Source organism: Rattus rattus, chromosome 1 (assembly GCF_011064425.1).
Source record: "Rattus rattus isolate New Zealand chromosome 1, Rrattus_CSIRO_v1, whole genome shotgun sequence".
Classification (NCBI taxonomy): Eukaryota; Metazoa; Chordata; class Mammalia; order Rodentia; family Muridae; genus Rattus; species Rattus rattus.
In genome coordinates this window covers 27,807,829-27,823,319 of record NC_046154.1, presented here as the reverse complement: position 1 = coordinate 27,823,319, position 15,491 = coordinate 27,807,829, and the positions used below count along the sequence as shown (strand labels likewise).

The following is a 15,491-nucleotide window of genomic DNA, read 5'->3' as shown; positions in this document are numbered from 1 at the left end:
GTTTCCTCAGCAAAGGCCTTTCCCTGGTGAGCCTCCCCCAGCAAGGGCTCTCAAGGATTAGGCAGATTCTGGCTAGAAATTCAATAAAGAACCAGACACATTGGCTTTTAATTCCAGCAGCTGGGAGGCAAAGGCAGGTCCATCTGGGTCTACACAGTAAGTTTCACAACAGCCAATGGGAATGTTAAGAGACCCTGTCTTGGGGCTGGAGAGATGGCTCAGCGGTTAAGAGCACCCAACTACTCTTCCAGAGGTCCTGAATTCAATTCCCAGCAACCACATGGTGGCTCACAACCATCTGTAAAAGAGATCCGATGCCCTTTCTGGTGTGTCTGAAGACAGCTACAGTGTACTTATATATAATAAATAAATAAATCTTAAAAAAAAAAAAAAAAAAGAGAGAGAGAGAGACCCTGTCTTAATAACAACAACGACAACAATAACAAATCACTAAAGGGACATGGAAATAACAGTGTCCCTGGAATCGAAACATTCCCTCCTGGGGTACACAGAGAGACACTCTCCAAAAACACACACCTTTCCCCATGAAACAAAACATAAGCATTTGCCACACAGGTCTGAGGAGCTGAGGTCTACCCCTGAGACCTGAACGGTAGCAGGAAAAGAACTGTTTCCACAAGTTATCCCCACATATGGTGCCTCCAATAAAGAAATGAATGTTTTTTTTATTTTTTATTTTTAAATGAAATACAGGATTTGAGTCAGATAGCAAGCTTCCTGGATCTCCAGACTCCACCCTTAGCTCAAGGGACAACCTTCCATTCTGAAGTAGAAGGCGCTATGTTCAAAGATGTGGGAGCCTAACACCACCGTCTCTACCTTTCCTCAGAGCCAATGTAGAAGCCTCTCAGGAGAGGCAGTGGCCGCACCTCATGAGCTGTTGACAGACAGGGTGGAGACAAGAAAGAGGAGACAGAGAACAAAACTGCTGAAAAGACACCCCGATGCCAGATCCCTGTGTGAGCCGCTCCTCTCCAGCTCCACACAGCAGGCTGCGTGGGTGGCATCCAGAAATCCAGCATGTGGGAATGGAAGGTAAGACACTGAGATGTGAGGCCACCCAGGCTACACAGAGAGGCCCTGCCTAGAAACTCTCAAGGAACACGGTTCCACCTATAAAGCCTGAGGACATCTGCCCTGCAGCGGCAGCAGCCCAGCCTATTCTAGCTTACTGCCGTCTGTACTTGTGGCTTTCAGCTCTCCAACCCTTTACCTACTCAATGATAACGTTGTTGGGGTCGAGGTCTTTCCCAGTTCCTTGGTTGACAACTTTCATGGACAGGGACACTTTTATTCTATCATTTTTCATCTGAAAAAGACAAAAAAAGAGTCACCAAAATCTGTGTGTATGTGTGTGTGTGTGTGTGTAAGGGAGTATTCATGTCAGTGCATGTGTGTTCAGAAGCCAAAGGCTACCTTGGAACATTCCTCTGGAACCCCTACATTGTTCTTTGAGAACTAGAAGCCCTCCCTCGCCCTCCATTCAGCCAGGGACCAGCAAGTCCCTGGGGTCCTCTATCTGCACCTTCTCAGCACTGGGGTTACAGGAGCGCACCGCTACACCTAGCCTTCAACTTAGGTGCTGGTGTAAGTGAACTCAGGTCTTCATGTTTGCACAGCAAGCATATACCAGCCGATCTATGTTCCCAAGCCTCCAAAGCCCTTGAATACATGACCACTGATCTGTAACACCTCAGAGTCCAACTTGTAACTATCAGAGCAAACACTAAGCTTAAATTGACTAAGAACAGGGGTTGGGGGCGGGTGGGGGGTATATAAGAAGTAAAAAGGGCAGATGTAATTAATGGCTGAAGAGATATAGGAAATGATCTTCATCCATTCCTATCCTGGAGGTAAAACAGAGGACAGGGGCCAGCAAGATGGCTCAGTGGGTGAAGGTGTGTGCTGCCAAGCCTGACAACATGAGTTCAATCCCTGAGTTCACAGGGTGCAGGGAGAAAAGAGACTCCAGCAAGCTGTACTCTGGTCTCCACACACAGTGTGACCTGCATGTGGGGCTAGGCAGACAGACAGACGACATACACACTTTCCTGCCTCAGCCTCCTGGATGCTGAAGTAACCATACCATACTCAGCCCTGGCTGTCTTAGAGCTTCAGACCCTAACACGTCAAAGCTGTCAACTGTTTTCAGCTTCTTGGTAGTGTCCCTGGCTTTCTGCCTGCCGTTCCCTGGTTAACCTGAGAAAGCACGCATTCCCGTGCCTGCGCTGCCCATCCACTGTGTGTCCCAAACTCTAGGAGAAATGTGTGTTCTTTTCCTTCAGGCCCAAGATGAAGTGCATGTGACAAGTGCTCTCTGAAGCTATGCTAAAGAGTAAATCTCCTTTCGCTCTTTTTTGAGCCTCAGGAGGAGAGTTCTATGAACACACACTCCCGCACCACACTTCTATACTTTGCGTTATTTCTCCCAAGTCTGCAGGACAGACAACCAGAAGATTCGAACTCAAGACAAATGACTGGGACAAGATTTACAAATAAGGATGTTAGCCAACATGAACATTCACATGCTCACAATCACAGAGTCCCAGTAAAACCTCACCACGAGGGGCTGGAGAGATGGCTTACTGACTGCCCTTCCAGAGGTCCTGAGTTCAATTGCCAGCAACAACATGGTGGCTCACAACCATCTGTAATGGAATCTGATGCCCTTTTCTGGTGTGTCTGTGGACAGCTACAGTGTACTTATATATAATAAATAAATAAATCTTTTTTTTTTTTTCAGAGCTGAGGAGCGAACCCAGGGTCTTGCGCTTGCTAGGCAAGCGCTCTACCACTGAGCTAAATCCCCAACCCCAATAAATCTTTAAAAAACAAAAAAAACCTCACCACCAGCACTCACACACCATCATGGAGTCACAGTAAAACCTCAGCTTGTTATAAACCTTTCAGACCACATGAAGGTACAGAAAACTTTACCTCTCGGCCGATAAGCTTCACCCACACTTTGTCTCCAACATCTACTATCTCAGAAGGCTTATCCACTCGACAAGACGACATGTGAGTTCGATGGACCAGACCTGAGATGAAAAACACACATTTATACTCTGAGTGCATGGGTAGGAAAGATAGGAGCTAGGGAATACAGGAACATTCTGATGAACATTTTATATAGATTAACACTATAAGCTAAAACAATTTAAGATCACCCTTTAACCTAGTCAACTAACCAACCAACACTTTAAATTTTACTTTATGTGTATGGGTGTATTGCCTGCAAACATGGTTGTACATCATGTGTGTGGCTACTGCCCAAAGAGGCCAGAAGAGGGTGCTAGACAGCTTCGAGCTGCCATGTGGGTGCTGGGAATCAAATCTTGGCCCTCTGGAAGCATAGTGAGTGTTCTAAAAATTAATTTTTTTAAAGATTTATTCATTTATTATATATAAGTACACTGTTGCTGTCTTCAGATACACCAGAAGAGGGCATTGGATCTCTTTACAGATGGTTGTGAGCCACTATGTGGTTGCTGGGAATTGAACTCAGGACCTCTGGAAGAGCAGTCGGTGCCCTTAACCACTGAGCCATCTCTCCAGCCCATAGTGAGTGTTCTAAACCACTAAGCTGTCTCCTCAGCCCCAATAAACGCTGGTTCAACAACTGCTTGGCTAGAGAAGAGTTCAGCAGTAGAATGTGCTTAGTTTGTACTAGGCTGGGGGCTCGATTCCTAGCACCAAGAGATAGGAGGAAAAGTAAAAATATGTAACAAAATGACAGCAACCACAAGAATATTGAATTGAGTTTTGTTTTCTGTGGTGCCCAGGATTGAAACAGAGCCCTGTAAATGCTAGATGGGCATTCTACCACTGAGCTTATACCCCCAACCCCTGAAAAGATTTCTTCTTAACTGTGTGGATATGTGTCTACATGCCAGGAGTGTCTGTGTATCTGTCTTTAAAGAGGCCAGAGGGGGACATCAGAGCCCCAGGAGCTGGAGTTCAGGCAGTGGTGAGCAGCCAACATGGGAGCTGGGAAACAAACTCTGGTCCTCTGCAGGGCAGCAACTGCGCTCAACTGCTGAGCCACCTCTCCAGCCACACTCATACAGTGTAGATAGAAATACAGTTGGTAAAATTCTTTAAAAGCCAAGGCTTCCTTCTGTGGTGTCGATCCTTTATCCTTCTATCCACATGCCAGGCAAATGCTTCTACCTCTGGCCAAGGCATTCATACCTTTGCTAGAAGATTATCTAGAATTGTTCCCAAAGAGAAAACATCAATAGAGGTAAAACACCCATGGGCAAAAGCATTGGAGGTGTTATTATCTATGAATGCTAAAAATGTAAGAACTGTAGCCTGCTGCTGCTGTTGGTGATGGTGATAGTGACAGCAGCAGCATGCGCCTTTTATCCCAGGACCTAGGAGGGAGAGCAAAGTGGATTCTCTGAGTTCCAGGCCAGCCCATCTACAAAGGGAGATTAGGATTACACAGAGAAACCCTGACTAGAAAATAAAAAACAAAAAACTAAGAATTGGGGATAGAAAAATGGCTTGGCAGTAAGAGCATTTATTTCCTGGAGAGATGGTTCAGTGGTCGAGAGCACTGGCTGCTCTTCCAGACCCTGGTTCAACTGCCAGCACCCACATGGCAGCTCATAATTGTCTCCAGCTCCAGTGCCAGGGGATCCAACACCCTCGCACAGACATGCATGAGAAACACATTCTGTGCATCCATGCAATGCACAGAAAGTACAATTAAAAGAGAGAGCACGTGATCTTGCAGAGGTGGGTTTGAGTCCCAGTACCCACACAATGGCTCACAAACACTAACTCCAGTGCCCAGGAGACCCACGCTTTCTCCTGACTTCTGAAGGCACCAGATATGTACATGTTCTCCATACATGCAGGCAAAAGACTTACTTGAATAAAATAAAACAATAAATAAATATAAGAAAAATTGTACACAGTGGTTAATACATGTTAGTCCGATACTTGAAAATTTAAGATAGGAGGATCGCAAATTTGAGGCTAGCCTGGTCTACATAATGAATCCAAGACAGCCTGGGTTAGAGACTGAAACCCAATTTCAAAACGAAATGAACAACACATTCCAAATTCCCTTAATAGCTAATAATTGGGAAACATTTTGGCAAACAATGGTAAATCTGTCAAGTGGAAAAGAAGGAAACCATTTAAATTAGTTACAGAAAATAATTACAGTTGATGTTAAGTGGAAAAGAAATACAAAAAGTACTTTTTAAAAACCGGTCTCGGGGGGTTGGGGATTTAGCTCAGTGGTAGAGCGCTTGCCTAGGAAGCGCGAGGCCCTGGGTTCGGTCCCCAGCTCCGAAAAAAAGAACAAAAAAAAAAAACCAGTCTCACTACGTAGCCTTGGCTACAGGTCTCAGCTACAGGTCTGTGCCACATGCCCTGGCAAAGCACTTTCAACATTAAACTGACACAGTGTTTACAAGACAATAACCAATATTGGTAGGAATAGAAAAATAAGGAACATTATTAAGTTAGAATTAACTTTCAGAAGTTATTTAACAATAACTATCAAAACCGAGGAGTCTGGGGGAGGGAGAGAAGGTAGCACAGGCATATGCTTGCCTAAATGTATGTCCTGAGTTTGATCTCCAGCACCACAAAAATAAAGTTTAAATCTTAAAACAGTTTAACTGTGGCTGGGCATAGAGGTACACAGCTCTTGGGAGGTAGAAGCAAGTGGATCTCTGTCGGTTCAAGGTCTACATAGTGAGTTCCAGGTCTGCCTAGGTTATAGAGAGAGACTTGTCTCAAAACATGAAATACACTGGGCAGTGGCACTCAGGAGGCAGAAGCAGGCAGAGCTCTGAGTTCAAGGCCAGCCTGGTCTACAGAGTGAGTTCCAGGACAGCCAGGGCTACACAGAAAAACCCTGTCTTGAAAAACCAGAACAACAATAGCAGCAATGACAACAACCCCACACACAAAAACAACTAACACGCTCTTAACCACCAAGCCCCTTAATAATTTTAAAATACCCCCTTCCTGACTGTTGAAGGTGAATTCCTTCAGAGAACAACCTTCTTTCTATATCCCAAGGAAATCCCCTGCAGTGGGCACAAGATAGAGTCTAGTCAATCAAGGAACTCCACCCTCCTGACCACAGACATTGGCTGTTTGGGTGGAGAAACAAGGAACCACTTATGCCAATCAATCATTCATCTCAAAAACAACAGCTACCAACTACAAACTGCTGTAAACACACAGCCTGACCAGTAGGTGTCAGGAGTCTGCCAGGGAAAAGGAAAGAACAGAAGAAGTCTAGAGGCATAAACTGGGCTAAATCATCTAAGCTCGTGGGAGAGAGGTCAGAGCTTGAGGCTATGAATGGACAGCCCTTCTTTAAAAGCAAAACAAAACACAAACACCTGATACATCTGGTACTAACGGAGGAAGAAACTAGAAGTCCTTGGCAATATCAGTCAAAAACACGTCTGTCCCTTCGCACCAGACCTGGCTATCGATCTCGCCATAACTACTTCTAGGAATCCAGCCTAAGAAAATAACCAGGCTGCATTGTGCTGTGCACTCAGGCTGACCTTTGACCATGCAGATGCATGTACTTGCCTTAGTCGCCTGAGTGGCTGGGGCAGCTACTGATGCAGGCTGCCATGCTGGCACAACGCATCATGCCAGGAGAATCTAGAAGCAAACTAACACCCAATGCGAGCAATTACATCAGCCCTGGGCTGTCGCCAGAAGAGCCAGCCAAACATGCCAGTGATTTATTTCATAGTAAAAATGTGTGCAGAACTGTGTATATCCAGCATTTTCCACGGCAAAATAAAAGTACGATCCAAAGATACATAGCGGGGTTGGGGATTTAGCTCAGTGGTAGAGCACTTGCCTAGCAAACGCAAGGCCCTGGGTTCAGTCCCCAGCTCTGAAAAAAAAAAAAAGAAAAAAAAGTTCAAAGTTACATAGCGTAGTGCTCGCTTCGGCAGCACATATACTAAAATTGGAATGATACAGAGAAGATTAGCAAAGTTACATAGCGTGACTATAAATGCCTAAAGGTGAATCTTTAAAATGCTAATTACTCAAAAAATGCTAACAGGGGATATAGTGTCTGTGCTGGGCAGATTTCTGTCAACTTAACACCAGCTAGAGTCATCTGGGAAGGGGGCACCTCAACAAGAAAATGTCCCTAACACACTGACTTAAGGAACCAGGCAGGTGGTCCTGGATGCTGTAAGAGAGTGGGCTGAGCGAGTCAGTAAGCAGCACTCCTCCACGGCCTCTGCTTCAGTTTCTGCTCCAGGTTCCCTCGGCTGATAGAGTGTGATCTGAGAGATGTAGGCTGAAGTAAACCCTTTCCTGGCAGGGTGGTAGCACATGTACTTGGATGGAAGAGTCAGGTGGATCTTGGAGTTCAAGGCCAGCCTAGACTACATAGTGAGTTCCAGGACAGCCAGGGCTACACAGAGAAACCCTGTCTCAAACAAACAAACAAACAAACCCACCCAAAACCCCCTTTCCTCCCTAAGTGCTTTTGCTTTGTTAAAGCAATTTACAGACACCCACTCTGTCACTCATTTTCAGATATCTTATAATGAAGAATATTTGGAGATTTATTTCTAGAGAAGACGAAAATAAGTAACTGCTTTAAAGCATAAGCCAGAAATTATATCTAAAATAAACCGCCTTCTCTTGTCAATTGAGAGGCTTCTTAGTTTCGTTTTTTTTTTTTTTTTTTTTTTTTTTTTTTGAGCTGGGGATCGAACCCAGGGCCTTGGCGCTTGCAGGCAAGCGCCTACTGCTTAGCTAAATCCCCAAACCCCTTAGTCTCGTTTTTGAGACAGGGTCTCACTGTGTAAACCCAGCTGGCCTCAGACTTGTGAGGCCTGACTGAGACTCAGTCTGACACTTGTGGACCAGCACTACCTCATCTGGCTGCCAGAGTCTCTTCCTCTCTAACTAACTTGCATGCACACATGCAAGTGTCTATATATGCTTGAAATTCAACACATTTATCCCTTGTCTTAGAAGCTCCTGTCTTCTTCATCTGTGGCCAATGGGTCTCTTACATCTAAGACAGATCAATCAGTAGATTGACACTTCTTCTCCAAAAAGCCTCCTGTGTAAGTATGTAGATAAGATGGTTTTAATTAGGCCACATATAATTTCCAAACTGAGCATAATTCATGCATCCAGGGTTTTTAATCGCCAACCACGATGATGTACTGAGCAGTCTTGCCTAACTGTAAAGTCTGAGGAGCAAATTCAGATGCCCTGAAGTAAAGGGAAGCCTCACAGTGGGACTTTTTTGACTACAATAGTCCTTTGACAACTGAAACTTCTTCCATTCCTCTATCATTAATGTATAATGTAAGGGAAATTAATGTGCCTAGGATATCCAACAGAACATTGTATTCCCTCCCTAGAACTAAAGGCCTACTTACTGGAAGCCACAAGGAAATATTAGCAATTAAACAGCATGGCCTTCTCTCACCAAGCATGCAGCGTTTCTTTCTGTTTTGTTTTGTTTGTTTGAGGCAGGGTTTCTCTGTGTAGCCCTGGCTATCCTGGAACTCACTCTGTAGCCCAGAATGACCTTGACCTCAGTGATCCACCTGCCTCCGCCTCCCCCATGCTGGGACAATGGAGTGTACCCAGTAGCTCGTCACTCTACTCTGGCGGATTCTCCAAGTGCAGACAGCAGACACAGAAACGTTTTCCTTCCCTCCCAGACGGAATCCCGAGGCGAGCTTTACCCTCAACTTCTGTGTCTGGATTCCTGACATGAAGCCACAAATGCCCAAAGGGCATATCAAATCTATCGTCATGTTCAATAAACCCAACATGACACTTAACAGAATGAGTCCCAACTGAATGTCTGTCAGCACAAGAAGAAAATAACACAACCCTGACACTTGAGAGAGAGGGAGGGAGAGAGAGAGAGAGAGAGAGAGAGAGAGAAGCATGAGCGCCTAGAATGTTCCCCATTGTTTTAGGCTCAGCATTAATCTCTTTCACTGTTTCCACTGGTAAGAGAACATAAGGCAAACTTGCCAATCCACAGATACGTTTGGCAAAAGGAACACTCTGCCTTATCTCTGGGCTACGTTCCCTCTCTAGCCTGTCTGGAGTCGTCTCCAGTGAATAGCATGTGATAATAATACTGGCAGAGAAGTTAATGCTTCCCATGCCCTTATAGTCAAACATTCACTAAGAGGATACTACAGGTAAAAGTGGATCGGAGGATGAATGAAAGACAGTCAATCAAATAACCAGAGTCTAAAATATGCAAATCATCCCCATTTTACAGATGAGGAAACTAAAGACTCAAAAATCAAGTGATTTTCTCAAGTCAAGAAGCTAGTAAATGACTGAGCTGGGAATTGAATTCATGTGTTTATGTGACAAGACTCATGGCTTGTATATCTCAGGCACTGTCCTAGGCCTGAGCCATCTGAGCAGCTTAGGTGAATTCAAGGCAGTCTTCATTACCTTCCTTACACACTGCTTTAACTTCCTCCTGTATGTAGTCGGATAGGGCTCCACTGTTACTATGACAGCTGCAAGCAATGTAGCTATTTTACACTTAATGGTCAAAACAAAAACCAGCAGTACAGCACTGGACTGCAGACATGGTAACACATGAAACATAAAGATACATTGGGCTGGGTAGACTGGCATTTACACATAATCCCGTCATCTAGACCTAATGCAAAAGGATTATTGTGAGTGCTAGTCCAGGATATAGTGTGAGAACTTGCCTCAAAAGATTAAAAATGGCAGCAAGCTGGCTCAGCAGCTAACTGATTGCAAGCCTGAGGACCCCGGTTCAATCCCTGGAACCAACACACAAAAAGCCAACTGCAGTGGCTCATGTCTGTAATTCCAGCACTGTCAGGGGAGTTGCCCGGAAGCTCACAGGCAGCCAGCCTAGAGTATACAACCAGGCAGAAGTAAGAGGCAGCATCACTAATGTGGAAGAAGAGAACTGACTCTCAAAAACTGTCCTCTGACATCCACATGCGCACTGTGACACCCATGTATGCCAACGATAATAATAAAACCTGAAAATACATGTGTGTGTGTGTGTGTGTGTGTGTGTGTGTGTGTGTGTGTGTACTGTTTTGTCTTTGTCCTTTTTTCCAGCAAAGAATCCATGAAACATGATTATCTGAATAACAGGACTATGTTTTACTAGTTTTAAGAAGCCCCCTTTGATCATACCCGAGTTTATGCCAGCAAGGTGACATAGTCTCTGGCCGCGGTGGTCACAGGAAGAATCCAATAATGGGAGGCCTGGAACACTCAGTGCCATCCATCCAACTCCCAGAGCCAGGAATGTAGGAGGAGTGGGGAGCAAGCGGCCTTCAGAACAGTCCCTGCACGTATCTGTCTACACAACAGTCCCTGCACGTATCTGTCACACAGCAGTCCCTGCACGTATCTGTCACACAACAGTCCCTGCATGTATCTGTCATACAATAGTCCCTGCACGTATCTGTCTACACAACAGTCCCTGCACATATCTGTCTACACAGCAGTCCCTGCACGTATCTGTCACACAACAGTCCCTGCACGTATCTGTCACACAACAGTCCCTGCACATATCTGTCTACACAGCAGTCCCTGCACATATCTGTCTACACAGCAGTCCCTGCACATATCTGTCTACACAGCAGTCCCTGCACGTATCTGTCATACAACAGTCCCTGCACATATCTGTCTACACAGCAGTCCCTGCACATATCTGTCTACACAGCAGTCCCTGCACGTATCTGTCACACAACAGTCCCTGCACGTATCTGTCTACACAACAGTCCCTGCACGTATCTGTCTACACAGCAGTCCCTGCACGCATCCATGCAGCTCATGCGTCGGCACAGAGTATGGCAGTGCTGGAGAGAGCAGACTTCACAAGCGCCTTCGCCCCACTCCACTCACCTCCGCTGTTTGTTTGTTCCTGAACTGCATTTACTGTAAACCAGCAAGGGTGAACGAACGCTCTGATGAGTTATGTGAACTTTTACTTTGGTGTTTTGTTTGTTTGCGACAGGGGCTTACAAAATAGCTTTGGCTGGCCTGGAACGAAGACCTGTCTGCCTCTGCCTCCTCCTGAGGGCTGGGAGTGAAGGAGTGCCTCACTTACCCTGCTCATTTGGTTTTTAAAGAGTTTCGTGTAGCCCAGGTTAGGTTGGCCTCCAATTCATTATGTAGCAAGGCTGGCCTGATTTCTGATCTCTGCCTTTATTTGCCATGTGCTGGAATTATAGGTGAACACAATACCTGATCTACATTAATTACCAAACTTAAGTAGGGGGTCATGGACACCTCCAAGTTAGACTGGCTGGTCATCTTTAGGGGTACCTGAGAGATGGCAATCTCGTGGGACAGAATCCCTTTAACATTTGGACCTGATATCAAGTCAAGGTTGATATGTCAGAACAGAACTGAGAGTTGTTGAATATCTTGTTGGTATCTAAAAAAAGTGAAAAATCTGGTTTGTGTGACACAACTACTTAGAGCAAATCTCTAACATTACAACCAGCACACTGATTTCTATTGAGCAACACCACAGAGGCGAGGTTAGGGCCAGGGAGAGGGTTCAGTGGGTAAGGCACTTGCCACCATCCTGACGGCCTGAGGTCAAACCCAGAGCCCACACGGTAGAGGGAGAGTACCTCCAAGTTATAGTCTGACTTCCACACAAATGTACGGCACGTCCTCAAGCCCCACCCCCCCCCCATTCACACACACAAAACGGATGAATGTTAAAAAAAAAAAAAAAGAAAGACTAGTTTTGACCTGAATATCAGGAAGGTGTCTTTAACTTGATAGCAGTTAAAGGATTCTAAGAACGGACTCTGAGAAAGTAATTCAAATTAGCACCTCCCTAAAAGACAGATGCTACATTCTGATCAGACCAGTTAACTCATTGCTCAGATCCTCCAAGGCCACACCTAATGATGTCCCTCTTTGGAGAAGCTAGACACGCTGTAGCGAAGTCGTCTGCCCAGTTATCCAGCACACCTACATAGGACGTTAGGATCAGAGCTCAGATCCCCGCCTAATTATCTGGCTTCCTGAGCTCTCGCTGCGCGTCTGACACAGCTGTCAGCCTGACAGATGCACTTGTAAGCTGTCAGCCACTATCACAGGTATGGTCTGACAGGGAACAGCCACGAGTGAGGTGAAAACTGACTGCTGAAAGGTAGCAGGCTTTTCCTCTCGACACTGTCCCCAAAGTGTCACATAAATGCCCACATGAAATTGGCACCAGCAGCCATGGCGAGCACACTAACGAGAAAATCTGTCTTTAGGCAGAAAGAGGAGTGAGTCCTGAGGGTGGGATGAGCTCACCTTCCCAGTCCCAGCCAACGTAAAACCCGGAACTTAATTACAGACTGCTGCCTGCCAGCCTGAAGACCACGGGCAAGCCACTAAACGCAAGGATGAAATGTGCCACACAGTTGTCACCGAGGCTAATGGAGCCACAGATCTGCAGCTTTGTGACAGAAAAAAAAACTATGAAAGACTCCAAAGGCTGAAAAATCCCTCTCCTCTGTACTTCCTCTCGCAAGCCAACTCCCCACAGGAGGCCCGTGGGAGGATGTGTTCAATAGTTTCTGAACGAACAGTCATTTAAAACACAGAGACGGTGCACTCTTTAAAGGGGTGAAAGGGGAAGAGAGGGCATGCCCACGAACGCTCTGCGACTGGTTTTAAATTCTTATTACTTTAGATTCTTCCCACGTCAGTAAACTGAGATCTGCCTTGCTTCATGTTTGCTTTTGTTTGTGGTTGATTTGAGTTTTTGGGATAGAGCCTCTCACTATAGCTTTGGAGGGCCAGGAACTTACTGAGATCCCCCTGCCTGTGTTTCCTGAATGCTAAGATTAAAAGTGTATGCTACCATGCCAACCAACCTTTTAGTTTTTACTGGTTTGCTTTTATTATGTTTTTACTAATTGTATGGGTGTGACGGGGACACACGTGGAGGTCTGAGAACTTGCAAGAGTCAATTCTCTCCTTCTACCACATGGGGGCAGCACTTTGAACTCAGGTCCTCTGACTCTCCATGACAGGTGTCTTTACCTACTGAGCCTGCTCCTGTTTCTGTGGCCGGGTCTCATGGCAGGAGCTGGTCTCACACTCAAGTGTGATACTCCCGTAATAGACCCCGGAGAGCTGGAATTAAAGGCATAAGCTATGACGTGCAGTTTTTAATCACGTGGTCCTCACTAGCTCCAAGTTCAGTCCTCCTGCATTCGTCTCTCTTAGGCTATCGTAGGATGCTCCATGGTACACGGCAAGATTCATTTTTCATTTCTTCATTCTATTGTCTCCGAGATCAGCCTACTTTTGTGTTTCCAGGGGTGTGTGTGTGTGTGTGTGTGTGTGTGTGTGTGTGTGTGTGTGTGTGTGTGTAAGTGCACATGTGCATGCAGGAGCCACAGTAGGACATCAGATGTCTTCCTCTGGTACCTTCTGCTGTCGTGTGTGCCCTTAGTCAGTGTCTCTCACTGAACATGATGGTTGCAGTTTATGCTGGGCAGGGCAGCCAGTGAGCTCTCAGGATCCACTGTCTCTGCCTTCCAGTGCTGGGGTTACCACAATGGAGGCCGGGCCTGGCTGTTTATGTGGGTGCTGGGGAGTGAACACAATTCCTCGTGTTCTCAGAGCCATCTCCTTCGCTCCTTTGTTGTTGTGGCTTTAACTTTTGAGACAGAGCCTCACTCTGTAGTCTTTGGTTGCTCTCGAACTTGTGGCAGCCCTCCTTCCTCTGCTTCCTGGGCGCTGAGTTACAAGCTTGAGCCACCACATACGGCTAAAATGCTTCTCCAGTCTCTTCTAAAAACAAACATCAATCTGGTGCTCAGTTAGCAGAGGCTGGTAAGCCGAAGATCAAGGCATGTACGCAGTGCGCGCGCGCGCGCACACACACACACACACACACACACACACACACACACACACACACACACCTCTTTATCCCTATCGCTCCACTGAGAACAGAGTAAAATAAACAAGCAACTATCTGAAAAATGTAGGTCCTGGAGCGAGGATGTGGGGCCACAGAACGAGTACGGGGAAGGGCTGAATCCCCGTAAGGGCTCCCACCTTGCTTCCGACAGCCTGGGATTTTGATAAAAGCTCCATAGTCTGTCACCATAGCAACCTATAAAGACAAAATAAAAAATCAATGTTGCACAACTGAGAATCAATCTTTCCTCTTTATTGTTTTTGACAGAGGATCTCAGGTAATGCAGGCAGGCCTCCAATTCACTGTATAGAAGGCATGGCCGACCATGAGGTGAAACTGTATTCTTTCCAGAGCCACCATGAAGAAAGGGTTATAACCCTAACATTCTATTCTCCTGAGGTATACAAAGGAATAAGCTATGGGAAAGTAAGGATAAAACAGTTTCAAACAAAACAAACAAACAAAACAACAACAAAACAATACAATTAAGAGATCACAACAAGTCAGAACCAGAAGGGCTTTAAGAAAGCTACTAAAGGGGCTGGAGAGATGGCTCAGGGTTAAGAGCACTTGTTCATATAGAGGACGCAGGTTCAGTTCCCGGCACCCACAGGGCGGCTGGCAGCCATCTGCATCTCCAGTGCCCTCTGCAGGTCTGTAAGGGCACTGCATGCCTGTGGTGCATAGGCACACACGCAAAGGGAAGCACACATACGCATGACATAAAGATAAGTATTTTTAAAAGGTAAGAGAAGATGCTAGAAAAGACATTAAAATGAGCTGGTCCAGCCAGGCACAGTGTGCACAGCCTGAGGGGGTGGGGACAGGGAAAAAGGTTTGGAGGAGCAGGAAGACTGCCGTGAGCTCATGTGTATTGGCAGAGTGGAATTCTGTCTCAAACAACAAAGACATAAGCTGATCCATCCTCTCAGTTTTTCAAATGAAATAACTGAAGGCCAGAGATGCCAAACACCCAAGTTCACAAAGCAGTTTGTTCCTTGTGAAAATGGTCCCAGATGGAGAACTATCTCCCATTTTTTAAAGAAAAATTATATTTATTTTATGAATCAGTGTTTGCCTGCATTAGTGCATGCACCCTATGCACATGCTTGTTGCCTAGAAAGATCAGAAAGGACACTGGATCGCCATGAACTGGAGTTACAGATGGTCACAGGCCACCATGTGGGTACCAGCTAAAGAACCTTTGTTGTCCTCTGTAAGAGCAGCAAATACTCTTAACCACTGGGCCATCTTTCCAGCCCCAAATCTTCCCATTTTTAACAAAAATAAAAGCAAATGTCTCAGCTAAAGCACTTTGATATTGCTCTGGGATTCTGACAGACAGACAGGTGAGCAGGCTCATACTGGCACTACTAAGGATCATGGTTATCTGAGAAACTCAACAACACCATCTGGAAGTTAGGGCCCAAACCACCTCGCTGTCATAAATTAAGACAAAATAACTTCTCAATCCTGAGGCTCCAGGGCCACATTATCATCTTTAGAGGTAATAACAGACCTTAAT

At 45.7% G+C, this 15,491-nt stretch overlaps 1 protein-coding gene and 1 non-coding gene across 4 annotated transcripts in view; one reads left to right on the top strand and one right to left on the bottom strand.

Annotated features, from left to right (window-relative positions):
• The window catches only part of Zcchc17 (zinc finger CCHC-type containing 17), a 41,764-nt gene that overhangs the window by 16,685 nt on the left and 9,588 nt on the right, over positions 1–15,491 (bottom strand). For 2 of the 3 annotated variants that reach the window (XM_032897008.1, XM_032897005.1), the window contains exons 2-3: positions 2,959–3,059; positions 1,239–1,330 (exon numbers count right to left, since the gene is read on the bottom strand). In XM_032897008.1, the coding sequence (XP_032752899.1) occupies positions 1,239–1,330; positions 2,959–3,039 (173 nt within the window). In that variant the 5' untranslated portion in view covers positions 3,040–3,059. Of the gene's footprint in view, positions 1–1,238; positions 1,331–2,958; positions 3,060–14,103; positions 14,162–15,491 lie in introns of all 3 variants that reach the window. The other variant, XM_032897004.1, reaches the window with a different exon arrangement.
• Positions 6,956–7,058, top strand: LOC116890406. The gene has a single exon (XR_004386608.1). It is a non-coding gene; the product is annotated as a U6 spliceosomal RNA (small nuclear RNA).